The following is a 25,512-nucleotide window of genomic DNA, read 5'->3' on the forward strand; positions in this document are numbered from 1 at the left end:
AATGCAGTAAAGCTCATGTTAGCTCTTTGCCTAGTGATGTGATGTCTAAAGCTGCTTTTATTTTAAACAGCTAATTCATTTTATTGATTAATATGAAATGGTTTCCCCCTTTCCTCTATCATAGCCTTGTACTAAGCCTTGTACCCTGTTTCTCCAAAAATAAGACGTAGCCATAAAATAAGACGTAGCAGGATTTGTAAGCATTCAAGGAATATAAGCCATACCCCGAAAATAAGACATAGTGATAGGCGCAGCAGCAATGCCGGCCGTGGCAGGAGGAGGAGGGGGAAAAAATAAGACATCCCCTGAAAATAAGCCAAAGTGTGGGGTTTTTGAGGGAAAATATATATAAGACGGTGTCTTATTTTCGGAGAAACACGATACTTTCTCTGGTACTTGAGGCAGTTCTTGTACTTCCTTTTCAATGTCTTTGAATCCTGAGATAACCACCAATCTTGGTATGCTTGAAACTGCTGTAGTATCACGGCGGGAGGAGTGGAAGGTGGCGATTAGGCATATCATTGGAGAGATTTGATAGGTCTGAACTGGGCAAGAGGCTGTGTAATGAGGCCATAATACTGACATGGAAGAAGGCACGTTTTTCTGTTTTGTTTTTTGAGGAGGTGAATTGGGGTCATTCCAAGCAACTTGTAATTGCCAAGTTGATGAAGAATAACTGTAGGCTGTGACGTCCTATACTAGTTTCATTAAGAGAAAGCTAACTTCATGTGCCATGGGGAATATCTAGTACACCATTCACACATACAGAGTCTTGTATGTTGGGTATATGTTATGTGTGCTGTCCACTAACAGTTTGTAAGAAGAAACATACAGCTCAGTCTGTTGACAGTTTGGAATACTGTACTGTTGCTGCTGTTTCCAAAGATGCCCATTTCTGAAGATACCCATTTCTGAAAGCATTTTGACCTGGTGTGGTCTGCTGTCTTTCCCTGGCATATGTTATTTCCTGGGGGGGGGGTTCTTATTTCTGTATATCAGCAGTGAGCTGAGCTCCTGTTGCCTATACCCAGCTTGCAACAGTTGCTTGCAGGTTTGCAAAAGTATAAAACTTCATTAGGGGCGTAAATATGAATTGTTGGTTCGGTTAGGTCAGGGGTCTGCAACCTTTAAGACAAAAAGAGCCACTTGGACCCATTTCCGAAGAAAAATAAATAAACTGGGAGCCGCAAAACAGGGACGTAATTAGAAATCAGAGGGCCCCATAGCAAAATTTGCTATGCCCAATAATCAATGCCCCAAAATGCCATAGAAAATTAATCAGGGCCCCAGTGTACCATAAATCATAATCAGTGCCTGATGTAAATAATAATTAATAATGAGGGCCCAATGTCATCCTCGTCATTATAAAAATAACTTTGAGTTTGGGCTGCCTTGATTACTGGGAATGGGCAAAACTCTGACTCCCTTATTAGGACACCTGTATGGTTTCATGTGTGTTGCTCTCCCATCAAGTGAACTTATAAAATTTCCTCATTGAATCAACCCATTGATTAATACATCTACCTCAATCTCCTGACCAGGCCGGCAGGAGGCCACAGGAAGGCCGCAGGCAGGAGCAGCAGCAGCAAACACGCGCTCCGAGCCCGCAAGCCTTTTCTGCTGCTGGGCGGGAAGAAGTGCGGCCGTTTAAAAAAATAAATAACTCCACCCCCCGTGAGCCTATTGGCTGCAGAAATGCGGCGGGGAGGGGCTGATGCAGGGAGGGGGCCGACCATGCTCCCTGGGCTGCTAACGTCACCTTGCATCCTTTTTGCACAGCGCACGCGCACAGCGGAGTTGTGGACGCCGGCGGGCGCCGTGCGGGGCGCAGGCGCACAGCCACAGCTGTGTGCTCCGGCGGCGGTGGGCACCGCGCGAGTGTCTGGCGGGTGTGGCGGGCACCGCTGCATGGCTCAGGCGACGCATGGCTCGGACGCCTCCTCCCCTCGTATCCGCTCCGGAGCCGCAGCAAAGGTGTAAAAGAGCCACATGCGGCTCCGGAGCCGCAGGTTGCAGACCCCTGGGTTAGGTGATGGTGCTTGTTCTAGTGAATGAATTTTTCATTAGATTTTAGCCTTATTACAAGCTGCCACAAGAACCCCTGGTATAGCACTGGCCAAAAATAAAAGAAATACGTTTAAGTACATATAAACATAACTGACAATAGCACCATTCTGGTATGAGTCACACACATATATTTTAGTTCAGTTTTGACGGTTCCCTTTGAGTTCTTGTGAAGTTCATTTTCAGGAATGAAAAGAGCCTTGGAGGAAAGTGCCTTTCCCTTATTGGCAATATAAGTGTGCATTGTTCAAGGCTGCTCTGTGAGAAAGAGAGAGAACTATGTTGCACTTGAGAAGTAGAAAGGCTATTACAAGAGGATGTTGTAAGGCAGGCAGCTATGACTTGTGACCTCTGGTTAAACTGATCTTTTTAATAACTGCAATGGGAGATGGCTGCTGTTTAGAGAGAGAGACCAGTTATTATTGTGTTGTAAAGTCCTATTCGTCCACATACAAGAAGTTCAGGCCATATTCCAAAGGTATTATTTAGCATGTTGTTATAAGGGGACAATATAACCAGGGCCCAAACTACATGTGGCGTCAAATCCATGGTTTGATGTCATGCATCTCTCTGAAACAGAACACTACTATAAATAGCCATTGATAAAGACCGTGGGTAGAACCTTTCAACCCTTTCCTCACAGGCCACAGTCCCATCACCCCCTCCCCAAAGCTCCCATTAGCTTGAGTGGCTTTTGAAGATTTCTCTCTGCAGTAGTTCCCACTGTTACAGAGGCCTTCCTCTCTGATTTGTTCTTTAATTATTTTCTTTTTTTTCCCCTTGTCTTGCAGTCTGTAAGCCCACAGTCAGGGCCTGTCTTTAGATGATGGTGATGATGATTCTGCAGCATCTGGTTGAGATGCTTGATTTATATACTGAGCAATATTTTATACAGCTTAATATTGCTTAATTAATATTTTCTGTGAGTTGCTTTGAGTTACTTTTGTGAAAAGAGTGATTAATAAAAATAATAATAAACATAGCTTTTGTGAATGGTTTTCTTTGTATTATATAATTGAATAGAGAAGAGGAGGGGCCTCCACTTGTCCAGTACCTTATTGCTCTCAGTGCCAGATTGTTCCCTGCAGTTTAGTCTGAGGTCTTGTGCTGCAATCCTATGCAAACATATCTGAGAGTAAGTCCCACTGAACCCAGTACTTGCAAAGTAGATGTGTATAGATTGTTAGGCTGAGAATAAATTTGCTTCAATGTGTTTTGACAGACAATCAGATATGGGCAAAGGATGTGACTATAGCTTTCAGTGTGACAGCATTGCTTTATGTTCGACCGTGTGCAATCCAATATGCTGTATTCTGTTAACTTCCTGCTTCAGTAATAGATAAATTAGTGGGAAGCAATACAATATGGCATCCTGCCATACATAATACGAAGGTGGTATGATTGTGAATTCAGTCCTTCTCCAAAGTTAAAGCCTCTCTATTTTCTTTACTCTTTTTGAGGCATACTAAACATTTCCAAAATACATTAAGCAACTTCCCACAATGAATTGTTAATGGCCTAGTTTGCATGTAATGTCAAACCATAGTTAATGTTTAACTGTGGTCTAGCACCAGGGTGCAATGTGTTAGTGCAGGCTGCTGAAAGTCTCCACTTTGCTTCTCCCCTACTCTTTGCTGGAAGCAACAAATTGTGAAAGGGCAGGTCAACACTAGAAATGCACATTCAACATACATTTAAAGCATATGACACATACCCCTTGAGAACATCAGGAACTGTAATTAGTTAAGGGTGCTGGGAAATGTAGCTCTGTGAGGGGTAAACTATAGTCCCCAATGTTCTTTGGAGGAGGTCATGTGCTTTAAATGTGTGTTGGGTGTGCTTTGAATTCATGGTGTAGAACATAAAACATAAAGTGTGCGTCTACCCTAAAGGTTTGTATCAGGGCAAATGGTGGACATGTGAGAACTGAGAACACGCCCTAAAAACCAACATGTTTATTTAAATTGATCTTATATCCTACTCTTCCTCCCCAAAGGATTCCCGCTTCCCCACTGAAACTGTCTAGAACTTCCATAAAAAAATCACATGCTAATATTTTGCATCAATTTAATGCAGCGAGAAATCTGTGTTAATATTATCCTGCCTCTGCAACAGTCATATAGCAGCCTTTCTGTAATATGCCAAAGCAACATGTCAGGTTAATAGCATCCCCTAATGGAAATAATTGTCAATGAGGTCTAAACCATTTCCCAGCACATATACTCTAGTCAGGAAAGGCTAAATGAGTAAGTGGCGGAGCTGGACTGTAGTTGGCCAGTAGGGAAATCCTTATACAGTAGGCAGGTCTAAAGGCTCAATTAAAATTCTCAGGAGGATGTGTCTGCAGATAGTACTAGAACTTTGGTCTGAATCCTTCGTTAGCCTGGGTGGGGCCTCAGTTTGATAAGGGGGATCAGGATATACCTGGCAATAATTGGATTTTTCCAACATTAATCTCCACCAGTAGGATTCAGGCTGATCATAAAAAGAGCCCTGTGGAATCAGACCAAAGGCTTCAGCTAGTCCAGAATTTTGCCTCCCACGGTGACTAAGCAGATGTCAAGAGATTTTCACAAGCAGGAAGACAAAAGGAACATAGGAATCTGCCTTGTACCGAGTCACACCATTGGCCATCTTAGCTTGGCTTTGTCTACAATACATGAACTGGCGTCAGTTGTCATGGGGTTCAGGCAAGGGACATTCCCAGCCCGGCCTGGAAGTGCCAGGGATTGAACCCAGGATCTTCTGAGCACAAAGGAAATGCTCTGCCACTGACCTGTGACTCTTCCGCCAAAGAGCTCTCTCCCACTGTTGTTTTCACTAGGCATAGCATCCTAGAGGTAGTACGACAACCATCACGAGCAGTCACATTTAATAGCCTTTTCCTCCAGAATTTGTATAGTCCCCTTTTAATGCCTTCTAAGTTGGCTGCTGGAAAGTGGTAGAAGAGCAGTCAAAAACTGACCTTGAGTGAAACCCAGCAGGCTTTAGGTTAAGCAAAGTTTTTTTTTTTTTTTTGTGGTGTGCCTGGTCGAACCGCATATTTCATTTGTTACATTTCTATCCCACCTGCCCTCCCGGGAGTTCAAAACAAAGTACATGGTCCAAGGGCGTACCCACCACGGGGCAAGTTAGGGCAGCTGCCCTACTCCAGAAGCCAGCTGCCCCCCCCACAAGGGCGTACCCACCGCGGGGCAAGTGGGGGCCGCAGGCTGCCCCTCCCTAGAAGCAGGGCTGGTGGGCAGAGGCGGAGCACAGCCCGGTGAAGCGCGAGTTCGCCGTTCCCGCCGCGCTGCGCCCTCCCTCCAGCTCCCCGTCGCGCCCTCAGGCAAGGCCAAGCGCGGCAGGGAACCAGAGAGCGCGGCGCGGCGCGGCTGGCGGGAATGCCAAACTCGCGCTCCGCTGGGCTGGGCTGGGCTGGGCTCTGTCTCCGCCCACCAGCCCGGCGCCTCTGACAGCACTTTCCCCGCCCACTTAGTGGCCCCTCCCCTTCCGTGCCCTGGCCCCTCCCCTTGCCCCCCCCTAGTTTTGATCCTGGGTACGCCCATGACATGGTCCCTTCTCATTTCATCCTCACAACATCACGGTGAAGTAGGTTAGGCTGAGAGCTGGTGACTGGACCAAAATCCCTTTTGAGCTTCATGGCCGAGTTGGATTTGAACCAGAGTCTCCCCAGTTCTAATCCGACACTCCTATCCTTGCATCTTGCATCATGCCATCCTACACAATATATCCTCTGTGTGGGAGCCATTGCTATCACCTGTTGAATAAAAGGGTGTTCGTGAACTCAGTTAACCCCCATTTGCAAAGGTGGTGTTGTTTTGCTGGACATATTAAATTAGTTACTACACAAGGAAAAAAATTATTGTCAAAGCACTGTCTTCTAATTAAATGTGTTAAAATCTGTTGCTTTGCTCAGTGTGTGAAATTTCAGGAACAGGTATACTATGTGAAATAACTGTCAACCAAATGGTATTTAACCCACCTGCCCCCCCTTCATTTAACACATGTTCAGTTAACAGCAATTGGCATAAAGCTGATCTTGTCTAGTAAGTAGCAAAGAGGAAGTAAATCTAATCTGTCTTTTAAAAAGAGAGCAGCTTTTTCATACCCCTTAGTTGAAATAAGGCATTACTAAACTGTAGAACAACTCAAAGAACTTGAACAATGCCTGAAAATTCAATGTAACTTTTATGCTGGTTTACATCTGTCTTTGAACCTTCTCTGAACTTCTGTTCAAGAGCTCAGTTCTTCCTAAAATGCAAAATAAGAACAGAAAATGCTGTCCAACTCCTGCCTCCCCCCTCCCTTCTGTTTCCCTGGCCTCTAGCCAAATAAAACTATCCCTCTGTCAGGCTCTCCAAATTAGTTCAGCATTCACACGGAGGGAAATTTTTCAATACGTTTGGTAATTAATTGTATTGGACCTTTTACCCATTGCACAAACTGACTGCAAAAACTTTAAAAAATAGGATATGTGTTGTGATTTAAAACACAAAACCAAGCCAAGTTCTGTATGACCTGCAGTTAGAGAACTTTGAATATATTTGCTGTCTTTTGAGCCAAAGTTTCCTTCTAATGTAGGTCCACCTAAATGGGGAGTTTGGGTCTGCTGCTAGCCTCTTCATACTTCAGAAGGTAAATCAGCTGCATTAGAGAGAGAGGAATTACTTTCTACTGGGGAACATAAGGTTTATAGTTTCCTCTCCTTCTAGAACTGAATTGTGAGACAAATAAAGACAGAACATGTGCTTCCCAGCTATCACACATCCTGCTCTGTGTTCATCTTCAGGGCTGGTTCAAGGTTTCCATACCCCTGAGTGTCCCCCTCTCCACATTCACTGCAGTGGGCACCAGGAAGCCTGAGCTCTAATACATCATCCTTTCACCCTTTTGCTCTCAGAGCAAACAAATGAGTTGGTGGGACTTCTCCACACAAAGCAGAGGGAAAGGAGATGTGGGAGCAATGAGAGAGGTTGTAGCATTGTAGGGAAAGTCGAAGGAGAGTGGCAGCTGTCCAACCCATGCTACCTAGTGCTGCCAGGCTTCTGTGTGGACGCTCATTTGCAGAAGCCATGGGGTATTCACGGATTCCTATTAATGACTGTCACATGAAAACATCCAATTAATTGGAGAGGGAAGCATAAAGTCATTTGGTATTCAGCACATTCTCATTGGAAGAAAGCTGACCAATGTTTCAGTGTTAGGCTCCTGCGCCTTGAGTGCAGAAGCTGTGAACCTTTAGCCCTCCAGATGTTTGACTGCAACTCCCATCATCCCTGACCACCAGCCATGCTGGCTGGAGCTGATGGGAGATGGGGTTGGCATCTGAAGAACTGCCGGTTACTTACTTCTCCTTTAGCCACGTATGGCAACATTTGGGTTGATTTCTCTCTTTTGTTACATCCTGCACACTTTATCTAAAAAAGATGTAGGAACCATAGTGTTCAAAACTAGCTCTTCTTAGACAAAACATTTTCCTTCCTCTGTCCCACCTTTCCTATTGTGTGCCATGACTTTATTTTACAAGAAAATAATGCTCCATACATTTCAAAATGTATGGTTTGCCTTGGCACTTATTTAGATCTGGATCACTGCAAGTCTTGTTATGACCAGGGCCTTGTAGCACGAGTTATTGTTATGCTTACCAGCAAGAAAAGCCTCTTAAAGAGCTAGCTGGCTTATGAGTCAGTCATGGTCCTAGTTCCCCTCTGGAAGAATCAGTTGGTTGGAAATGCCTTATACAAGCTATTACCGGTAGTCCTGCAAGGGGAGGATAGAACTTAAAAACATCTGGCAGCTTTTTAGCTAGCAATACTAAAGTCTTGTGAATATATTCATAAAGGAAGCAATAACCAATGTTCCACCCACCCACATTCATTTCTAGGTTCTCCAGCCTTTGGAATTGCATACTTTATTCTTAGCTGTAATTCCTGCATTACAGGGGATTGGACTAGATGACCAAACCAAAGTACAAAAAATCTTAGGAGATGTTTCTTTCATCTTTCTACTGGGGGAGAAAAGCTTTGAAGGAAATTTCTTCAATACTACTACTAACAATAGTAGACATGCATCATAAATAAAACAAAATATTTGTGAAGTTCTATTGATCAGAAAATTAACATTGTTTGGTTCTTGGATAAAAAAAGAAGGCTGTTTTAATCTGCACATGTGCTCCAGCTGTTAGCAAAAGGCTTCAGTTCCTTTTTGTGTCTGAAGCACAGTAGGTATCAGGATTGTAAGCAAAAAATGAATGTTTATATTAAAAAGGCTCTTGTGACATCTAACAGAGTATAAATGGTGATATACTACTGTGCTGCTACAATACAGGAGTTATTTCAGCACTGTAGTAAATTTTGCTAGTGGAGTGTAAAGACGTCTAACTGGCTGGCTGCCATCTCAAATAAAAGTGGAAAAAGAAAAAAAACAGGTCACTTTTGTCTTGTTCAAGTTGGCAGAGTTATTTGCAGTAGGCAACACAGACACCCTTTAAATGTCATCTTAGTTGCCTTTGTAGAATTCAGTTACATTGCTCAGTAGTATTTTAAAAAGAACAAAGAATATCCATTTGCTTTGGCCGAATGTATTGTGCTCCTTTGCTTCTCTAGAATGTCAAATTGTGAAACAGGATCACTGCTAATATACTGTAAGAATGTAAAACTGTGTCCATTCATAGTCCCCCTCAAATACTGTTGAGTGGCCCTCATACCAAGAAAGCTCATCTTGATTCAGAACTTTCTCCCCAGGGTGGCTGAATGGGACAAAGCGTTTGGCATTGACAGCTGCTTTTCTCCACAGTGAAATTTTATTCGTTCCTCTTGCTGCTCTGTTGAGGTTAAAGTCAATCCAACTAATGGACAGCCTTTAAAATTATTATAGAATGCCAGTGATCTCCTCGTGTCTTAATTGACATGAAGTTTGCAGTCTCTGAGCTTGGAGGGACAATTCACAGTATTCGTAACTTGCTATGACACTGTGATGTTTTTGAAATGTAGTACATAAGTACACAGTCTGTTCATTTTGAGGCTTCAGAGATTGTTGACCAAAGATGGTCAAAGTGCACAATAACTGGCTCCTGCTTCTCCAGTGATCCTGTTATCCCAGTTGTCCAGGATGAATAACAGTATCAAAGAATCATAGGCAACAGTATCAAAGAATCATAGGCAAAAGAAGTCTGGTTGAATGTTATAGTGACATAATCACACTCCTGAAACCACAAATATTGTTTCTAGGGATTGAAAAAAGTTTTAAGCAAAGGTGGTTACAACTTCAACCATGCACCAAAAAGCATGGAACTTTTAGGTTCAGACATCCATCTTCACTTCCATACCATGTAAACAATAAACTTGTTTTGTACATTGTGCTGCCTTAAAGCTAGACTCCAAGCTCTTACTGTGTGGCCTCATTTACATGTGTTGAAGAGATGCATGAGTACATGACAAACATATGTGCATTGAGGCGAAACACACAGTTATGCACATTTCACAGGGCATATTATACTTGCATGCCGTGGGAAATAGTAATCAGACAGCAGATCAAAGTTTATAAACAATTTCAAATGGCAAAAAATGGATTAATGTGCAGGCTGTTACAGAAATAAAAAGTTGATTATATAGGCAGTATTTAAGCTAGGTTGGCAACTCTTTGGTAATGGCTAAGAGGGGTAGTAAAATTATAATTCCAAAAATGGAGAGGAGCAGGGGGGGAAATCAGACAGGCATGCATAGAACTGAATTCGTTTAAGAGGAAAGAGGAGATACAAATGTGTGTTGCTGCAAGGCTGCTTAGGTAGCTTGTAGCTGTGAGAGCTAGAGAAAGTGGAGCATGGATGTTGTCTGTTCAAAGGCAGGAGGAATGGAAAGAAGTTCTTTATTATAGGCACTTATCACAGTCACCATTTTTATGGGCATTTTTAAAATTAAAAAAAAATCAGCTTTTGGTAGGCTTATATCACATACTGCAGCCTATTTCTGTGAGTGAATGAGTCACTTGTTTTCTTATTTTTGGAAGTAAAACTACTTTTTATGGTGGGGGAAAATGAGCTTAATGTCACTCTATATTTGGCACCTTTCAAATAAATTGGCTCTAGTTCTGCCTGGCTCACTGTAATTAGAAAACACTTTGCAGCCATGATCCAGAAATTTTAGGTGCTGCAAGTTTTTCCTTATATGTGCCAAACTCACCTCCCCCCCCCCCAGCAACACTCTGTGTTGGAGGCTAAGCTGGAAGTTCCTCTAGGTGTTGGGAATGGTTGGTTGGTGGTTGGAAATGCAGTTTGTTTTATAGGAATAGTGCAGTTTCCCTTGGAGGCTGGTGCATGGCCCATTAGGGTCAAGGTCACGGTAACACTTTTCCAAGGTTCGTCTTGACCAATCAGCCCCCCTCACACCCACACCCTTATATCAGAGATTTTCAACCTTTTCGAGTCCATGGCTCCCTTGACCGACTACATTCTTTCTGCAGTACCCCTGTGGGGCTCAGGAGCCCAGTTATGTCACCCCTTGCCAGCAGAGCTGGCAGCCCCTCACCCTTTTTTGAACACCCTCCCTTGTAGAGTGTTCCCTTAGCCTTCTCTCCTCTCCCCTCTGCTTGGGAGTCCGCCAGGCAGCAGCTGCTGCTGTCCCTGACCTCTGAGCTGTCCTACCCACCTGCCCCAAAGAGAGGTGTCTCCCAGAGGTTGGGGGGCCTCAGCCAGCTTAGCTTTCTGAGGCCCAGGGCAAGTGTACTCAGCTCCACCACCACCCCCTTTGCAGGGCCTGATGTGCGCATGCACACACACACACACACACACACAGAGAGAGAGAGAGAGAGAGAGAGAGAGAGAGAGAGAGAGAGAGAGAGAGAGAGAGAGAGAAGGAAGGGAAGGGACTCTGAGGATCATCCATTCCAACCCCCTGAATGCAGGAATACACACACACACACACACAGAGAGAGAGAGAGAGAGTGAGAGAGTGAGAGAGAGATTCCCAGAGTGATCTCATTAGCCTAATATTTCTTCCTTTGAAGGAACCAGATTGCATTCTTCCTTGCTATAGCTTCCCTCAAAGATCATATGCCAAACTATGTGGGAGTACAATTAAATGAGCCGGAGTGGGATGTATTTCACATCTGCTGATTTCATTCCTAGGTAGGCATATAAAATTTCATCATTATGAATGGAGAAATGGGTCTGTTATCACTTGCTTCCATACTAGAGCAATGAGGCAGTGCCTTTGAGCTTTGTTTCTAGAAGTGTAAAGGCAACATCTTTCTCTATCAGTATTCCTGTATTCGTTGGCTTGGGAATTACGGTACTTGTCTTTAGCTTGGTTTTTTTTAAAAAAGATTCCCTGAAGTTCCTCCATAGTGAATGTTCAAATACTGAATTGGATCATATCTATAGCTCCATTTTTATCCCATTGATTTGGGGGAAGAACATATTTTTGTCGTCGTCCCCCCCCCTTCCCAGATTGATGGAGTGTTTATAGATTTGTAGGGCAGAAACATAGACTGAGACTGTTGGTTATAGGATTCTTAGAAAATAGGTTTCTGCTATGGTTGCTTCCCTCTAATTTACAAATGCAGCGTGCATTTTGTACTTAGAGAGGATGGTTGCTGGCAAATGGTACTGCTAGATGCCATCTTAACGAATGCATTACTAATGAGCTTTTGTAATATTAGCACATCAACACCCCCTCTGTTCCTGTCCAGTTTTAATTATGTGTGGCAATCAAACTTTGAGAAATCATTATACAAGCTCTACAAAGGCCACATCGTTTTCTGGCATGGGGCATTCTGGGATGCCCCCCCCCTTTTACAAAGCATGCAATCTCTGTTTGTGTTATCACTTAGCAATTCCTGAGCTTGTCTATGTTCTAAAAAGTTTTCCAAAATCCAAATAATGAACTTTCAGGAGAACACAGAGAAAGAGAGTAGTGTTTGCACTTTCACGTTTGAGTGCTAGCAAAATGCCAGTAGCTAGTTGAATCTTTGCACAACAGCCTGTAGGCAAGAAGTGCTATTTCTCACTGACTATAAAAACATGTATTGAAGTGCATGAGCCATATGTCTGAGTTAGAAAAACCTGTAATTAAATGTCAGATTGAATGTATTTGTATGAAATTTGAGGATGTCTGAGATATCAGAATTTGAGGATGTCTGAGGTATCAGAGAGATGTAAATTGTTTTGATAATGTATTCATACTTGATAATAGCAGATGAATAGAGAAATAGCCATTTTGAAAAAGGGAGTGCTTATCAGTGTGCTGCTCCACATTAAACAATTGATTATGCTCAGACTAGTGTGCTGAGAATTAAGATTCCTGAGGTTTATAGAAAGATTAAAACAGAAATGGGCATTACTAAAGTTTCTTTAAAAATATAACAAAAAGCTGTCTTTTGCCTGCCTGTATTGTAAGATGTGAGGAGTATATGACTCGTATGTTATATTATTGATGCATTATTTATATTTATAAGCCACGCCTTGGCCCATAGGATTCCAGGGTGTACATAAGAAAATGATTAAAAAACCAATAATGTAAACATCACTTAAAATCATACTGTGTCCATGAAAACAATTCACCAACAGCATCAAAAATAGCCAAACTCACTCACAGACATCGTCTAAATGCCTGTCTGAACACATGCATTTTGTGGTCTGAATAACTTCCTTTTTCTTTTAAAAGTTTTGAGGTTGCACAGGTTCTTAGGTGGTCTCCTGTCATGTTTTAACTAGGCCCAGATCTGGTTTAGCTCCACATACAATAATATGGAACACATTCAAACCATTTCCAGGGGCAGGGGTAAAATAAAGGAAATAAAGATGCATGGCAGAGAGGAACAAAATAAGTCAGTTAATGATGGCGCTTATTGATTGTCCTGCTGTCTTAGCAAGATTCATCAGTTTTTAACAATAGGGAAGACTACCGTCTTGGGGAAACTGCATTCATAGGAGCCATGGCAGCATACTTCTTTCTACGGACAGAAGAACACTTCGCCAATCTGGTTGCAGAAAGAATATTGGGTATTAAGGAAAACCTCACTGGATGTGCTTCCCTAGCATCCAAAGAGAAGAATCGTGTAGCAAAGTGTGAATCTCCTTGGTATTCATATTCTGGATTTTTCCACTGCCTGTAGCAGAGAAAGTGTGCTTACGTGTAGGCAGATGGGTGTCTGCCCTGAACTGCACTTTACAAGTGTGCCACCCAAGAAGGGAGAGTAGGAAGGAGGTACAAGTCATGCAGAATCACTACAAGTGCAATATTCAGTGACCTGGTTCCCAGACAGGAGGGATTACAAAGCATCTAAATTACATTGTGCTATAGCACCAGTAGGTGTTTCACAACAAAAGGATTGGCTTGAATCAGAAAGCAGGAATTCGGGATGGGTTGGGAGAGGATGGGAAATGCAGTAAATTTCCTCCTGAAATCATAAAACATGTCTAAAGAAAGCCACTGACAAATTGAAGTATTAATAAATTTCTTTTGGTCTCTTCTTGATCCATTCTGCCCCATTCCAACAGAGAGAGATTAAAAGAATTATAAAACATTGTGACAGGATAGCTTGTTTCTGATTATATGGGGTTGGCTCCAACCTAAGTTACAATTTCAACTAACTTAGGCCTTTGTCAGCCTGCTTTGTTCCTTCCAAACTAAAGTTAGGAATTTGTTTGACTTTGCCATGATTCATTGAAATGATTCTGTTTTCTGTGTTAACAGGTTATTTCAGCATATAATGTGCATTCAGGTGGATCCAAAATAATAGTAGCCTTGAAGTAAAAACTAGTAGTAGACAATTTCTGAAGAGCCATGGCTCAGATGGATGGCATAGTAGCTCATAGGACCAGGTGTTTTAATGTCGTCTCCGTACTGGTGGAGGAGGAACGTGGGTGGCACTGTGGGTTAAAAAACCACTGAGCCTAGGGCTTGCCGATCAGAAGCTTGAGCAGGGTGAGCTCCTGTTGCTCGGTCCCTGCTCCTGCCAACCTAGCAGTTCAAAAGCACATCAAAGTGCAAGTAGATAAATACCGTGTTTCCCCTTTTTTAAGACACCGTCTTATAACTTTTTTCCCTCAAAAAAACACACAGTGGCTTATTTTCAGGGGGTGTCTTTTTTTAAAAAAAGTGCTGGTACAACTGGGACCCACTGGCTCAGGACACTCAGTGCTCTCTTCTGCGCGCTGCTGGGCGCGTTGTTGGCGCTGCCAGTTCCGAGCACCTGCAGGGTGGGGTGGGGGTGGCAGTGCTTTAAACCCCCAACCCTTTAGAAAGCAATGGAAGTTATGGACCATAACAATCCTTAAGAGGCGCAGGTCTTAAAAAACCCCTGGTATCACCCTTGAAGCACAGCCTTCCAAAGTCAGGGGGGAAGAGGTCTGTTTAGACAAAGGAAAGGATCGGGGGTGATTCTGCGCCCTGGGACCCACAGAACTACTTTAAAAATCCCAACCTGGGGGGGGGGTCAAATAGTGAAGCCCCATAGCCCTGTAGCAACAGAAGGCACATTCTGAAGCACCCGAGCTGTTCGGTTCCATAAAAAATCCCGGAATTGTAAAATTAACAACAATAATGGGGGGCACTCTATCCAAAGAGTTAAGAAGGAATGGGAAAGTGTTGAGTTATATATGGAAAAATATGGAAAGGAAAGTTAGTTAAAGATAAAAAATAAATAATTATCGCAAGGGAAAAAATAACATCATAAAGGGTAATAATATTAAATATAAAATAGACAACACAACAGAAAAAGCAAGTATATGACTAAATGAGATCGCACAGGAGTGAGGGAAGTGGGGAGAGAGGGAGGGGGGTAAGGAATGGAAGGAGGCAATGGTTGGAGGAGGGTATAGGGGGATGAATTAAAGGAAAATTAAGACTGAGAGGCGCATGGTTTTTGTTTTTTAAAGATGCAAAGGCTTGCAATCAGCCAAAGTATAGAGCCCAACTTCCAGGAGATTGCGATCTACTTGCGGATTTATAAACTGGAGGTGATCTACCCCCGTTTTATTGGTGTTCAGGTCAGAGTTGTTTTTAGAGAGAGGAAATATCCCATTTTTGAGGTTAAAGTAAAAGTTCCTGACCTTTTTTTTATAATGAGGAAATGCTGCTAAAACTCCGTTCTTCATTCCACGAAGGGGAGAGGGGGCGGGGCCGGGTGCTCAAAGACAAAAGAAATGGAAAAGGAGATAGCGATCAACTGCAGCCTCCTGCAGCCGCCGGGAGAGGCAGGGGCTGCAGCCGAGTGCTGCTTCGCAAACAAACGGGGGAAAGTGCTTAGAACCCAGAGAATCCAGCTGAAAAACACGAAGCAGCAACAGCAATTCCACACACACCATCCCAAGCCAGCATAGTAACCAAGTCCCAAAAGCAAGAAAGGACTCATCAAACACTGCTGTGGCCGGCGTTGCTGCTGCTGACTCGGGGAGCTCAGTGCTCTCTTCCGCACAGCGCCTATCACTATGGCTTATTTTCGGGGTACGGTTTATATTTCTCAAATGCTTAGAAATGCTGCTATGGCTTATTTTATGACTACGCCTTAAAAAGGGGGAAACACGGTAGGTACCGCTCCGGTGGGAAGGTAAATGGCATTTCCATGCGCTGCTCTGGTTCGCCAGAAGCGGCTTAGTCATGCTGGCTACATGACCTGGAAGCTGTACACCAGCTCCCTCAGCCAATAACGCGAGATGAGTGCCGCAACCCCAGAGTCGGTCACGACGGGACCTAATGGTCAGGGGTCCCTTTACCTTTACCTGTGGAGGGGCACAATTACTGCACCCCCAACTCCAGGGATGGGAACAGGAGCACCCTTTGACATGGTCCTTTGTTGATGGCATTAATTTTTATGAAATGATTTTTTTTTTAGAAATGGAAAAGATCCCTACGCAGAAAAATATAACTGGGGGGAAATGTCATTATGGAAAATGTTCCACCCTACACCACTATTTACCTATCAAAAGCTGGCTTCAGAACACAACATAGCAACCCAAGGATCATTATAATATTCCTGAAACCTATAAAAGAGGCACAGCTTGCACTTTTTTGCTTTGGAGAGAGTAGGGAAAGATTAGGAATTTCAATGGAAATTGAAGATGGATGGATTTGCCCTGCTTGCCAGATATTGAAATAGCAATGACAATAGGCCAGAAGTAAAAAGTAACAATATCATTGTAATATATATGTTTGCATTAAGTTCAATAAACCTTGTGGTAACCCTGTGAGAATTTGGCACTGTATTGACCCACAATGCAGATGCAGTCCAAAAGCTGAGACAGCTGTTTGCCTAAGACCACATACTAAATTCATTGCAGAGATTAGATTTGCACCTGGGATTTCATGACTCACAGATCCACCTATTGGCCACCATACTATAATATGCTATAATATATTAGCTCAAGCATTGTATGTGGTATCTGAAAGTATTCTACATGTTGATTATGGTATTGATTGTTTGCTCTCGTTTTTTTTGTAGGAGAAGCTATAGAAGGTCTTAGAGAGAGTGATTACCTTTTGATTCATTCATGCCGACAGTGGACCACAATTACAGCTCATAGTCTGGAGGAGGGACATTACGTCATAGGGCCGAAGATAGAAATCCCTGTGCATTATGCTGGTAAGTGTGGCTTTGGCTCTGAACTGCAAAATAAAGGGTGACTGAGTTGCCCACCAATTACGCCAGCTTTTTGGTTGTTTGGCAAAGGAAAGCAAAATTGACAGCAAAGGTGACTATTACTTTAACAAAATAAGTGCAGGAAAGGAGCTGCATCTTATTCCTACAAGCTGATGATACGCACCAGTATAAACTGCTAAATCGTAATTTTAACTAGGAAAGCTTCATAAACTGCTGGAGAAAAGTGATACAAGTCTCATGCAAAACAGTCCTCCAAAGTTGTTTTGAAAAAAGATCAGGTGCCCAGCTACATCATGCCTGAAAATGTACTGAGCCACATGATAGCCTTTTTATGCCTGTTCCTGGCAGCAGTGCTATGTGCTTCTGAATAAGCATGTGGACTTGGAACGGATGCCAATCAGGATCATTTTTTAAAAAACTTATTTTCTCTTGTAAACAACTATTGTTTAGTCTAACCTCTGACATCGTTGCAAGTTCATGCATGCCTTCCCTTTCTGCTGAGTTCTAAGAGTTCCCTGTTGTCTGGAATAAATAGTTGTGGCCAGTCTGTTGCTTTTCCTGCGGACTTTTTTCATTTCTCTTTCTCCCTCTGTTCAAGGCTCACCAGGCCCCTTTTCAGTTCAGGGTTTTAAAAATAAATAAAAATAAAGTGACAGCTATAATTTGAAATTTCCTTAGTTACATTTAAACTTCCTTTCTCTTATATCTTTTTAAAACTGGGTCAAGACTGCACTTCTAATCAAAACATTGTACTTTTGCTTCACTGTTCCAAAAGGTCCCTTGGCCTGCAACAATGAGTGTGTTGGGGCAATTATGTCTCTGCTTAAGAAGACAAGATAGGAATGAGCCTCAGAGTCACCTAGGCAGCTCTTTTGATCCTCCCATTGTGAAAGCAAGTGAATGGAGCAGGAAGTCTTCCATTAATTATAGTTAACGATAGTTCAGACAAAATGGGAAACTATAATTGAAGAATTGCATTTAGGGAGGGGCTATAAGCACATTCATAGCATGACTTACCACACTGAGTTATGTTCATATGAACCCTCCCACTCATTCCTAAATAGTAACCTCCTGTTTTCAGCAATATGTGAAATAAATCTTTTCCCCCCTCTCTTTATAAAGGAAAAATAATAATAGTGAGGGACCTGGGGTAGCCTTCCCCAACCTATTGTCCTCCAGATGTTGTTGGACTATAACTCCAATCAGCACCAGTCAACATGGCCAGTAGTAAAGAGTGATGGGAGTTGTAGTCCAACAACATCAGGAGGGCACCATGTTGACCGCCTTTAAAAAGTGGTATTTAGGAACACAACTGGCAACAATAAATCCTATTAGCATTTTACAGTACTGAAATTTGCCACAGTTACATCTGTTGTGGGGCAATGAGAGGCCAGTTTCCTACTACGTACAGTCAGTGGCTCTATGGATCAGTTGGCAGGCTTTTTCTTGAGAGACTATTAGACTTTAACTGCAATTTAAAGAGTACCTCTGAGGGCCTTTATAATTTGATCACTATCTGATAACGTTACTTGTGTTTGTCATAATGTGCTCTCTCTCACCCAAACAACTCATTCATGAATTTAGTGATTCTGCAAGGAAACTAAAAAAGCAATATGGAGGTGCAATTCAGATGAGTAGTATAAAAAGCAACTTCATCGTCCACATTAGAGGCACTTTCTCTTCCTATCTTCAGTTTCTGAATCTTGATCCCCTGCATTATAAAATGCAATTACTATGGGTAACTCATTCAAAGCAGTTACTGGTGTGGTATATTTGTTATGTGGTTTCTGCATACATTCCACTAGTAACATTTCTTTCCTTTTGCTTCCCAAACCACATCTACACCATCAGCAGAAAATAGTTGTAAAACATTGATTGCCATGGCCTTTCCTGAAGTCCCCAGGTTATGATAGCTGTGTGAGTGCTGGTTTCCCTCTGCTACAGCTAGCGAGATTCTTCGGGGAAGTTATTAGTCTAAATAGCTTTGCTTTGTGGTGTAGATACAAATCCATGAATGGAATCTAGAAATTGAAGCTCTACCCAGTTCAGTTTAGAATGATTAAAAAAGAAGAAGACCAGCACTACATATAATAACTCATATACCAATGTGGAAATAAGAGCAAAAGTATTGTGCATAACATGAAGTATATATAGGATATATGCAAAAGAGTAAATATTGCAGAAGTTCAAAGGCAAGAGTTTGCTCTTGTTTGACAGCACACAGTGTCTTTTCCCAGGGTTAGTGATGCCAAGTCTGTCAACATTAAAGAGTAAAATTCTGTGTCAGGGAGTTAACCACATTACAAAATGATTAAAGGAACACTTACTACTCAATATGCTTTCTGAAAGAACTGAACTTTGTTTCCTGATCCAGCTCAAGATTGAAAATGGGGTGGATTGACTTAAGCATTTTCCGGCTTGTGTGTGCCCATAGTTAGGGATTTAAGAGTGTGGTTGACCTCTTGAAAGAGCAGTCATGCACTTTTTCTGCTTGCCTCAGAAAAGCAGAAACTATACCTATGGAGGGGAAATAAAATAAAAAAATTCCTTCCAGCAGCACCTTTAAGACCAACTAAGTTTTTCTTTTGGTATGAGCTTTCGTGTGCATGCACGCTTCTTCAGATACACTGAATTATAAGTGTAAATAGCCAATTCAGTATATCTGAAGAAGTGTGCATGCACACAAAAGCTCATACCAAAATAAAAACTTAGTTGGTCTTTAAGGTGCTGCTGGAAGGAATTTTTTTATTTTGTTTCGACTACGTCAGACCAACACGGCTACTTACCTGTAACTAGACCTATGGAGGGCTTCATCATAGATCTATGCAGTGCCTGTGGTTGATGGATGCTGCTCTAGGAAGAGGAGAGAGAATATGTGTCTTGCATGCAGGCATCTTCTGACAAACTTTGAAGGGATACAAGTTCTAAATCCAGAAGAGGGAGCAAGGAGTTTATAATATTGTTGCCAGTTTGTTTGTTTTTATTAAAGTAATGTATAGACAAACCACTTCCCGTGTAAAGATCTTGAAGTATAAAATTCCAGTGAAGATAAATTGTTAACATATAAAACCTAATTTATTAAAATACTAGCTGGCCCTGCACGCGTTGCTGTGTGTTAATCTGTCAAATGGAGGGTAATAGGCCCCCTTCAGATCCCCCTGAGCCTCAGAGTCCCCCTGTTTTACAGGATCTGGTGGCGGAGGCGGGGGTTTGTGGGTGTGGCGCGTTATTGTGGCTAATCCCTGTGACCGCCGCCACTTGTCCCAATCCATGATCTTGTGTGTGTGTCTCCCCCCCCCCCCGTGACCGGAGTATCTCATGGTGGGGGATTTGGGGGGGTAGTGGTGCTAAATTTTGAAGTAAAAACCCCTTGCCGTGCCCCCAAGTGTGTTGCTGTGGGTTATGCCCCCCCCGGGCCTAGTGGGGGCCTCCAGGGGCCTACATAAAACAAAGGCCGTGCTGCAACTTGCGATCCGGGTGCTTGCCCTCTCTTCCCCCTCCCAGGCCTAGTGGGGGCCTAGCAGCCTGGCAGGGCCTAGGGGTCTCATAATGGCCGCCTTGGTGGTTTCAGTTGCTTGGTTGATGATGTCATTTGGTTTGAGGGTGTGGCTTAGATTTCACAGGAAGGGAGGGGGTGGAGGAGGGTATAACGCCACTTGAGGGCGCTGTTTGACTTGGTGGAAAACCAGGTTTCTACCTGCCCAGATGTGAGATGTCAGGGATTTTTGTCCCCAACAACGCTTGGGGAGTGGCCTGGATCGTTGTGTCAAAATTTCAGGACGATCGGTCAAGCGGTTACGGAGAAAAGTGCGGCCGACACTTTCAAGATTTTTACATTTTTATATATATAGATACATAAAATCTAAATGAAATGGATGAGTCAGCTAGTTGGGATAAGCCTGAGCAAACTTTCTTTAACTGTCTTTCGTATAACATTTATTTAATTTATTTCATACAGTTTATATACTGCTTGATTGTAAAACAACAACCCTCAAAGTGGGTTATCGCTGCGTTATTCAAAGTGAGTGCAAAGTGGCTACATGTAAAGTCCAGGTTCTTCCATTGTGGCATTCAAGTGTCTTGAAACCTGACTGCCGTGGTGGTGGTGGGGACTACAGCAAGCTCCAGGTGATCTGCTTCTTTATCTTAAGAGCTGCTAGAGGGGAAGAGAAGGAAGTTCTTCCCCAGAACCATCTCCTAGATCTCTCTGTATGTTGGGTCTTAGAATGCATACACTAAAAAAAACCCAGCCCCTTAAATCCTTTAAAACACTTAATGTTCTGATTTCTCACTATAACCCTTAAATATAATTTGAGGACAAGCTTGAAGCCATCCCATGGTATCTGGGCTTTCTGCCAGATGGGGGCATGCTCTGTCACAAGGCATCTAGCTCTCTTCCTACTTCTTTGCAATGAAGAGTGCCACCACGGCATCACACTTCAGTGAGAACAGTTGTTTAAAGTACAGTATTGGTTTTAGGTGAGGGGAACTATTCTGCCTTATTTACAAAGAAACACACTACAGTGTGTTGCTATTCCTTGTTTACAAAGAAACACACTCTACGGTGTGTTACAATTCCTTCAGATTACAGAGTGGCTGGAACTACTGTTAGGGCATTAATCTTGCCTACAGCTCTTCTTGAATCTCTTTAGATTTTTTTCAAATTGGTGGGGGAAACTTGGCTATTATTTAATTTTAAAAAACCAAACCCTAAAGCATAAAGCTTACTTCTTTGTGTTGTATGGAGATTGATAGATGCACAGTGCCTGTGAGTGCAGTGGAAATAACATGATCAGCACATGCCCTAACATGTTGCTTTTCTGGATATTTTCAAAGTTTCCCCCAGTGCAGCTATACTTGGCTAAACTTGAATGCTACTTTGTACACTGATTTGATGAGTGAAGCAGTTGAGCTGCAATGAATCATAGAATGTTTTTACTAGTTTTGTCAGCTGAGCTAGTTTCTAAAAGGATTGGACTAGAGCCAGTATGGTGGTGTGGTTAAGAGCTGTAGACATGTAATCTGGTGAACCGGTTCGTGTCTCTGCTCCTCCACATGCAGCTGCTGGGTGACCTTGGACTAGTCATACTTCTCTGAAGTCTCTCAGCCCCACTCACCTCACAGAGTGTTTGTTGTGGGGGAGGAAGGGAAAGGAGAATGTTAGCCGCTTTGAGACTCCTTCGGGTAGTGATAAAGCAGGATATCAAATCCAAACTCTTCCTCCTCCTCCTCCTCTTCTTCTTCTTCTTCTTCTTCTTCTTCTTCTTCTTCTTCTTCTTCTATTACTACTTTGGGCACACCGTGCTATGGTGTCTAGATCAAGGGAAGTAATAGTACCACTCCATTCTGTGGTCAGACCGTACCTGGAGTATTCTCTAGCTCTAGGCATCACAATTGAAGGAAAATATTGAGAAGCTGGAACATGTTCAGAAGAAGGCAACCAAGATGATCAGGGGTCTGGAAACCAAGCCTTAGAGGAACTTTGGAGGGAGTTGCGTATGTTTAGCATGGATAAGAAGAGACAAAGATGAGATAGGATAGCCATCTTTCTATTTATCTGTACACCAGTAATCATATCATTAATTCTGATTATTCGTATTTGCCCATGCAACAGAAACCTGTTACACCAAAATGCAAGCAAGTTACCGGTAATAAGCTGCCTTGGGTGCCCTATGGGATGACCTTGTGGGGTGGGTGGGGGAGTATAACCCTGCTGATTCTCTTGGATGTCTTGTGGCTTTTGACATCATCAGCCATATTATCCTTCTGAATGGGCTGTCCAGGCTGGGTGTAGGAGGCACCACTTGGCAATGGCACCAATCCTAATTGGATGTGCTTTGTCCATTCTAGGAAAACTTGTGGAAAACATTATTAAAAATAAAAGTACCAAGCATTTAAGAACAAATCTTGCTGAGGAAGAATTTGCATAGCTTCTGCAAAAATGATAAGCATAGGGATGATCTAGTGGGCACTGTGTAATCTGGACTTTCAAAAAGATTTTGATAAAGTCACTTGCTAAAGACTGCTGAATAAGCTTAGCAGTCATGGGATAAAGACAGATGTTTGTCCACACATGTATTGGTGGGGGGTGTTTTATGGACAGCATTTTAATGTTTTTTTGGGGGGGGTTAGGCAGGTGTTTGGCATTTCTAAGCAATAGATTTCCAGGCAGGCTAGAACCTTGAAGCTTTTTTGCTTAGAAAATGCTATAGGGCAGAATGTTAAGTAGGGGGCAAATCTTTCCACCTTTTGGGGGGGGATGCTGGCTATGGACACAGGAATTCAGTGTTTTATTTCAGCATCGCCATGCTTCCACTGCAGATTCGTATGCATGTATATTGCTTTGGGTCTAGTGAGAAGAGGAGGGTAATCACTGTGCCAAATGAATAATATTTGGGTCAGGGCAAAAACTTGGCAGGGAACTAATTATGTGAGCCAAGGTCGCTTCCTGCAAGGATCACTTAACAGCCAAGCATAAAAGAACAAGGAGGGAGGATCTGTGCATGTGTGGGAGGAAGAGGGAGGAAGAGTGAGACCCAACAGCTGGGCTCCAGCTGGCTAGGATTGTCTTAGTCCTGGAAAAAGAAAACCTGCCAAACTTGCTTCTACATTTGTCTGTTTGCTTGCCATAGTGTTTTCAAGCCTTTAACACTACTGTTAAATATAACCCCCTATTATGTAATCTGTAGGTGTCTACCTCTCCATTATCTCTTCCTCCATGGTCATTTCCAACTTTGGGCATAAAATTATAAAACTAGAAATTACCCCCTTGAGGCTACTCTTCCCCTCCCCCACTCTCCCTTGCAGTTTTCTGGGGGTGAACTAGGAATACATGTGCTCTTACATAGTCCCTGCTTTCTTCCAAGTGTTTCCAGGGTGGTCACATTGGAAAATGGAGCAAATGCATCCACTTTTCTGCTCTTCCATTTCTGGAAAAGTGCTGGAGATTGCTGAAGATGGATTCCTTCCTTCTATTTGTCCGCTCTAGTTCAGAGCCTAGTACATCTGTGTACCCCAGATGTGTCAGAATTCTTTGAACCCAATACTCTTGCTCCAATTCGTTTTTCCCCCTTTCCTTTTAATAAGTCTGTTCAGTTCCCTTGCCTGCTCCTCACATTTCTACCCCTGCATGTTCTTTCATTCACAAACCCTGAAGTCTCTTCCTGGAATCATTTGTCTTTTTTACTCCTTGTTACCAGACACTCCTTCATAACATTTCCTCCTTTCTTAAGTACAGTATGATTCTGACAGCAACCTGAAGGAACAGGTGCATAGTTTGGGTGAACTCCTGGATCTAGTTCTGTCATTAGAGGCACCCATTTCCTTGGTGGCTAAAATCAGGGTAATTTGGTCACACACACAGGGAACTTCAAGGTTGGATATCTGCAATGTAATCTATGTGGGGCTACCCTTAAGCTTGATCTGGAGGCTGCATTCTGCACCGGCTACATTGCTAGTCTCCTACTGGGCCAAGTTCAAGATTCTGCTACTCAACTATAAAGTCATATATATATACAGTACAGTATATTGGGACCAGGTTACTCGAGAGGCTGCCTTATCCTTTACCTCTGTTCACACTCTGAAGCATGGCCTCCTCTCCTCTCCTCTCCCCTTACAACTTTGTCTTCACAGGGGTTGCTTCTCCTGTTTGGAAATTGTTGTAGCAACCCAACTCTCCTCCAGCCACGTTTCAAAATCATTGGTGAAGGAGACCAGATACAGCCCTTGGATCCCAGAAATATTAATTCCACCGGGGACGGAACTGTTTGAATTGAATGGCTGTTTCAATCTGTAATGGATTTAGGACTCCTGATGCTTTTAAAAGGAAGGCATTGAAAACACCTATGGTGTCGGGTTATGTCATGCTGTTCAATGTTTGCTCAGATGTGTATGTATGCACGCCTTGGTCTAGAGAATGTTGGTAGGAAGTGTGGTTGGAATACCTCAGTCAGCAATCCTCCCCATGGAAACCAGAAGCGCTTCATGTCTGGGAGTCAGTGCCAGGCACGTCAGCCTGGCCTATTAAAGCAACTGACATCATAGATTTCTCGGACTGTGACTGAATTGTGGTACTAGGCAGCGGCTGTTGCTGAACTGAGGCTCACTGCTTAGTGGTTCATTGTGAACAAATACCTATTGTGTGCATTACACATAATGTACAATCACTGAAAAGTCATCTATAATGCTAAAGCATTTTCTCTATGCATTGTGGGGAGAGAGGGGGGCTCTCCTTCACTGCAAGAAACCAGAAAAATCGAAGTAGTCTGAAAGCAGACCGGAACAGATGCACTGTTCGTTCTCAATTAACCTGGATTTATTTAAAGTGTCTGAGTACTAATAATCTTCTTGCTAGTGTAGCGAAACACTACCTGCATCGCTCTCTATGTAGTGTGAGAGAGCCTGGGGAAAGTGCATGATCCATTGTCTCTTAACAGTTGCAATGAACAGATGGCAGCATAATGCGATTCCGTATGAATCCTAAGCACTTTGGCCTTTTATAAATTAGGATTTATCAAAGAGCCTGCTCTTTCCAGACAAGTGTTGGTGACCCAGTGCCTATAAAAGTGCACCTTGCAACTTAATAGCTTTCCTTTCACACAATTGGCTTCCTGGTCAGACTGAAACCTTAGCAGGAAAAGGGTTCTTTTAACATGAAAGCAATTTTGTGAATTTATTAGCAAAATTACTCATCTCTACTGAACTTCTTTTTCCTCTTCTGTTTTTTGTTTGTTTGATTGATTTTTTTAATGCTAACTTGTATTACTTTCCTTCAGGGCAAGGACATCAGCCCTGTGACCTTCCAAAAGTTGTTGGACTACAACTTCCATCATCCTGAGCAGTTGGTCG

The 25,512-nt window shown here is 42.8% G+C and overlaps 1 protein-coding gene across 3 annotated transcripts in view; it reads left to right on the forward strand.

The window, feature by feature from the left end:
- Positions 1-25,512, forward strand: part of GAREM1 (GRB2 associated regulator of MAPK1 subtype 1) — a 78,692-nt gene that overhangs the window by 6,141 nt on the left and 47,039 nt on the right. For 2 of the 3 annotated variants that reach the window (XM_035124833.2, XM_035124832.2), the window contains exon 2: positions 16,507-16,647. Coding sequence is in view for 2 of the 3 variants with exons in the window: in XM_035124832.2 (XP_034980723.2) it covers positions 16,507-16,647 (141 nt within the window). In the remaining variant the exon portion in view is untranslated. Of the gene's footprint in view, positions 1-16,506; positions 16,648-25,512 lie in introns of those variants that run through there. The other variant, XM_035124835.2, reaches the window with a different exon arrangement.

Source organism: Zootoca vivipara, chromosome 8, assembly GCF_963506605.1.
Source record: "Zootoca vivipara chromosome 8, rZooViv1.1, whole genome shotgun sequence".
Lineage (NCBI taxonomy): Eukaryota > Metazoa > Chordata > Lepidosauria > Squamata > Lacertidae > Zootoca > Zootoca vivipara.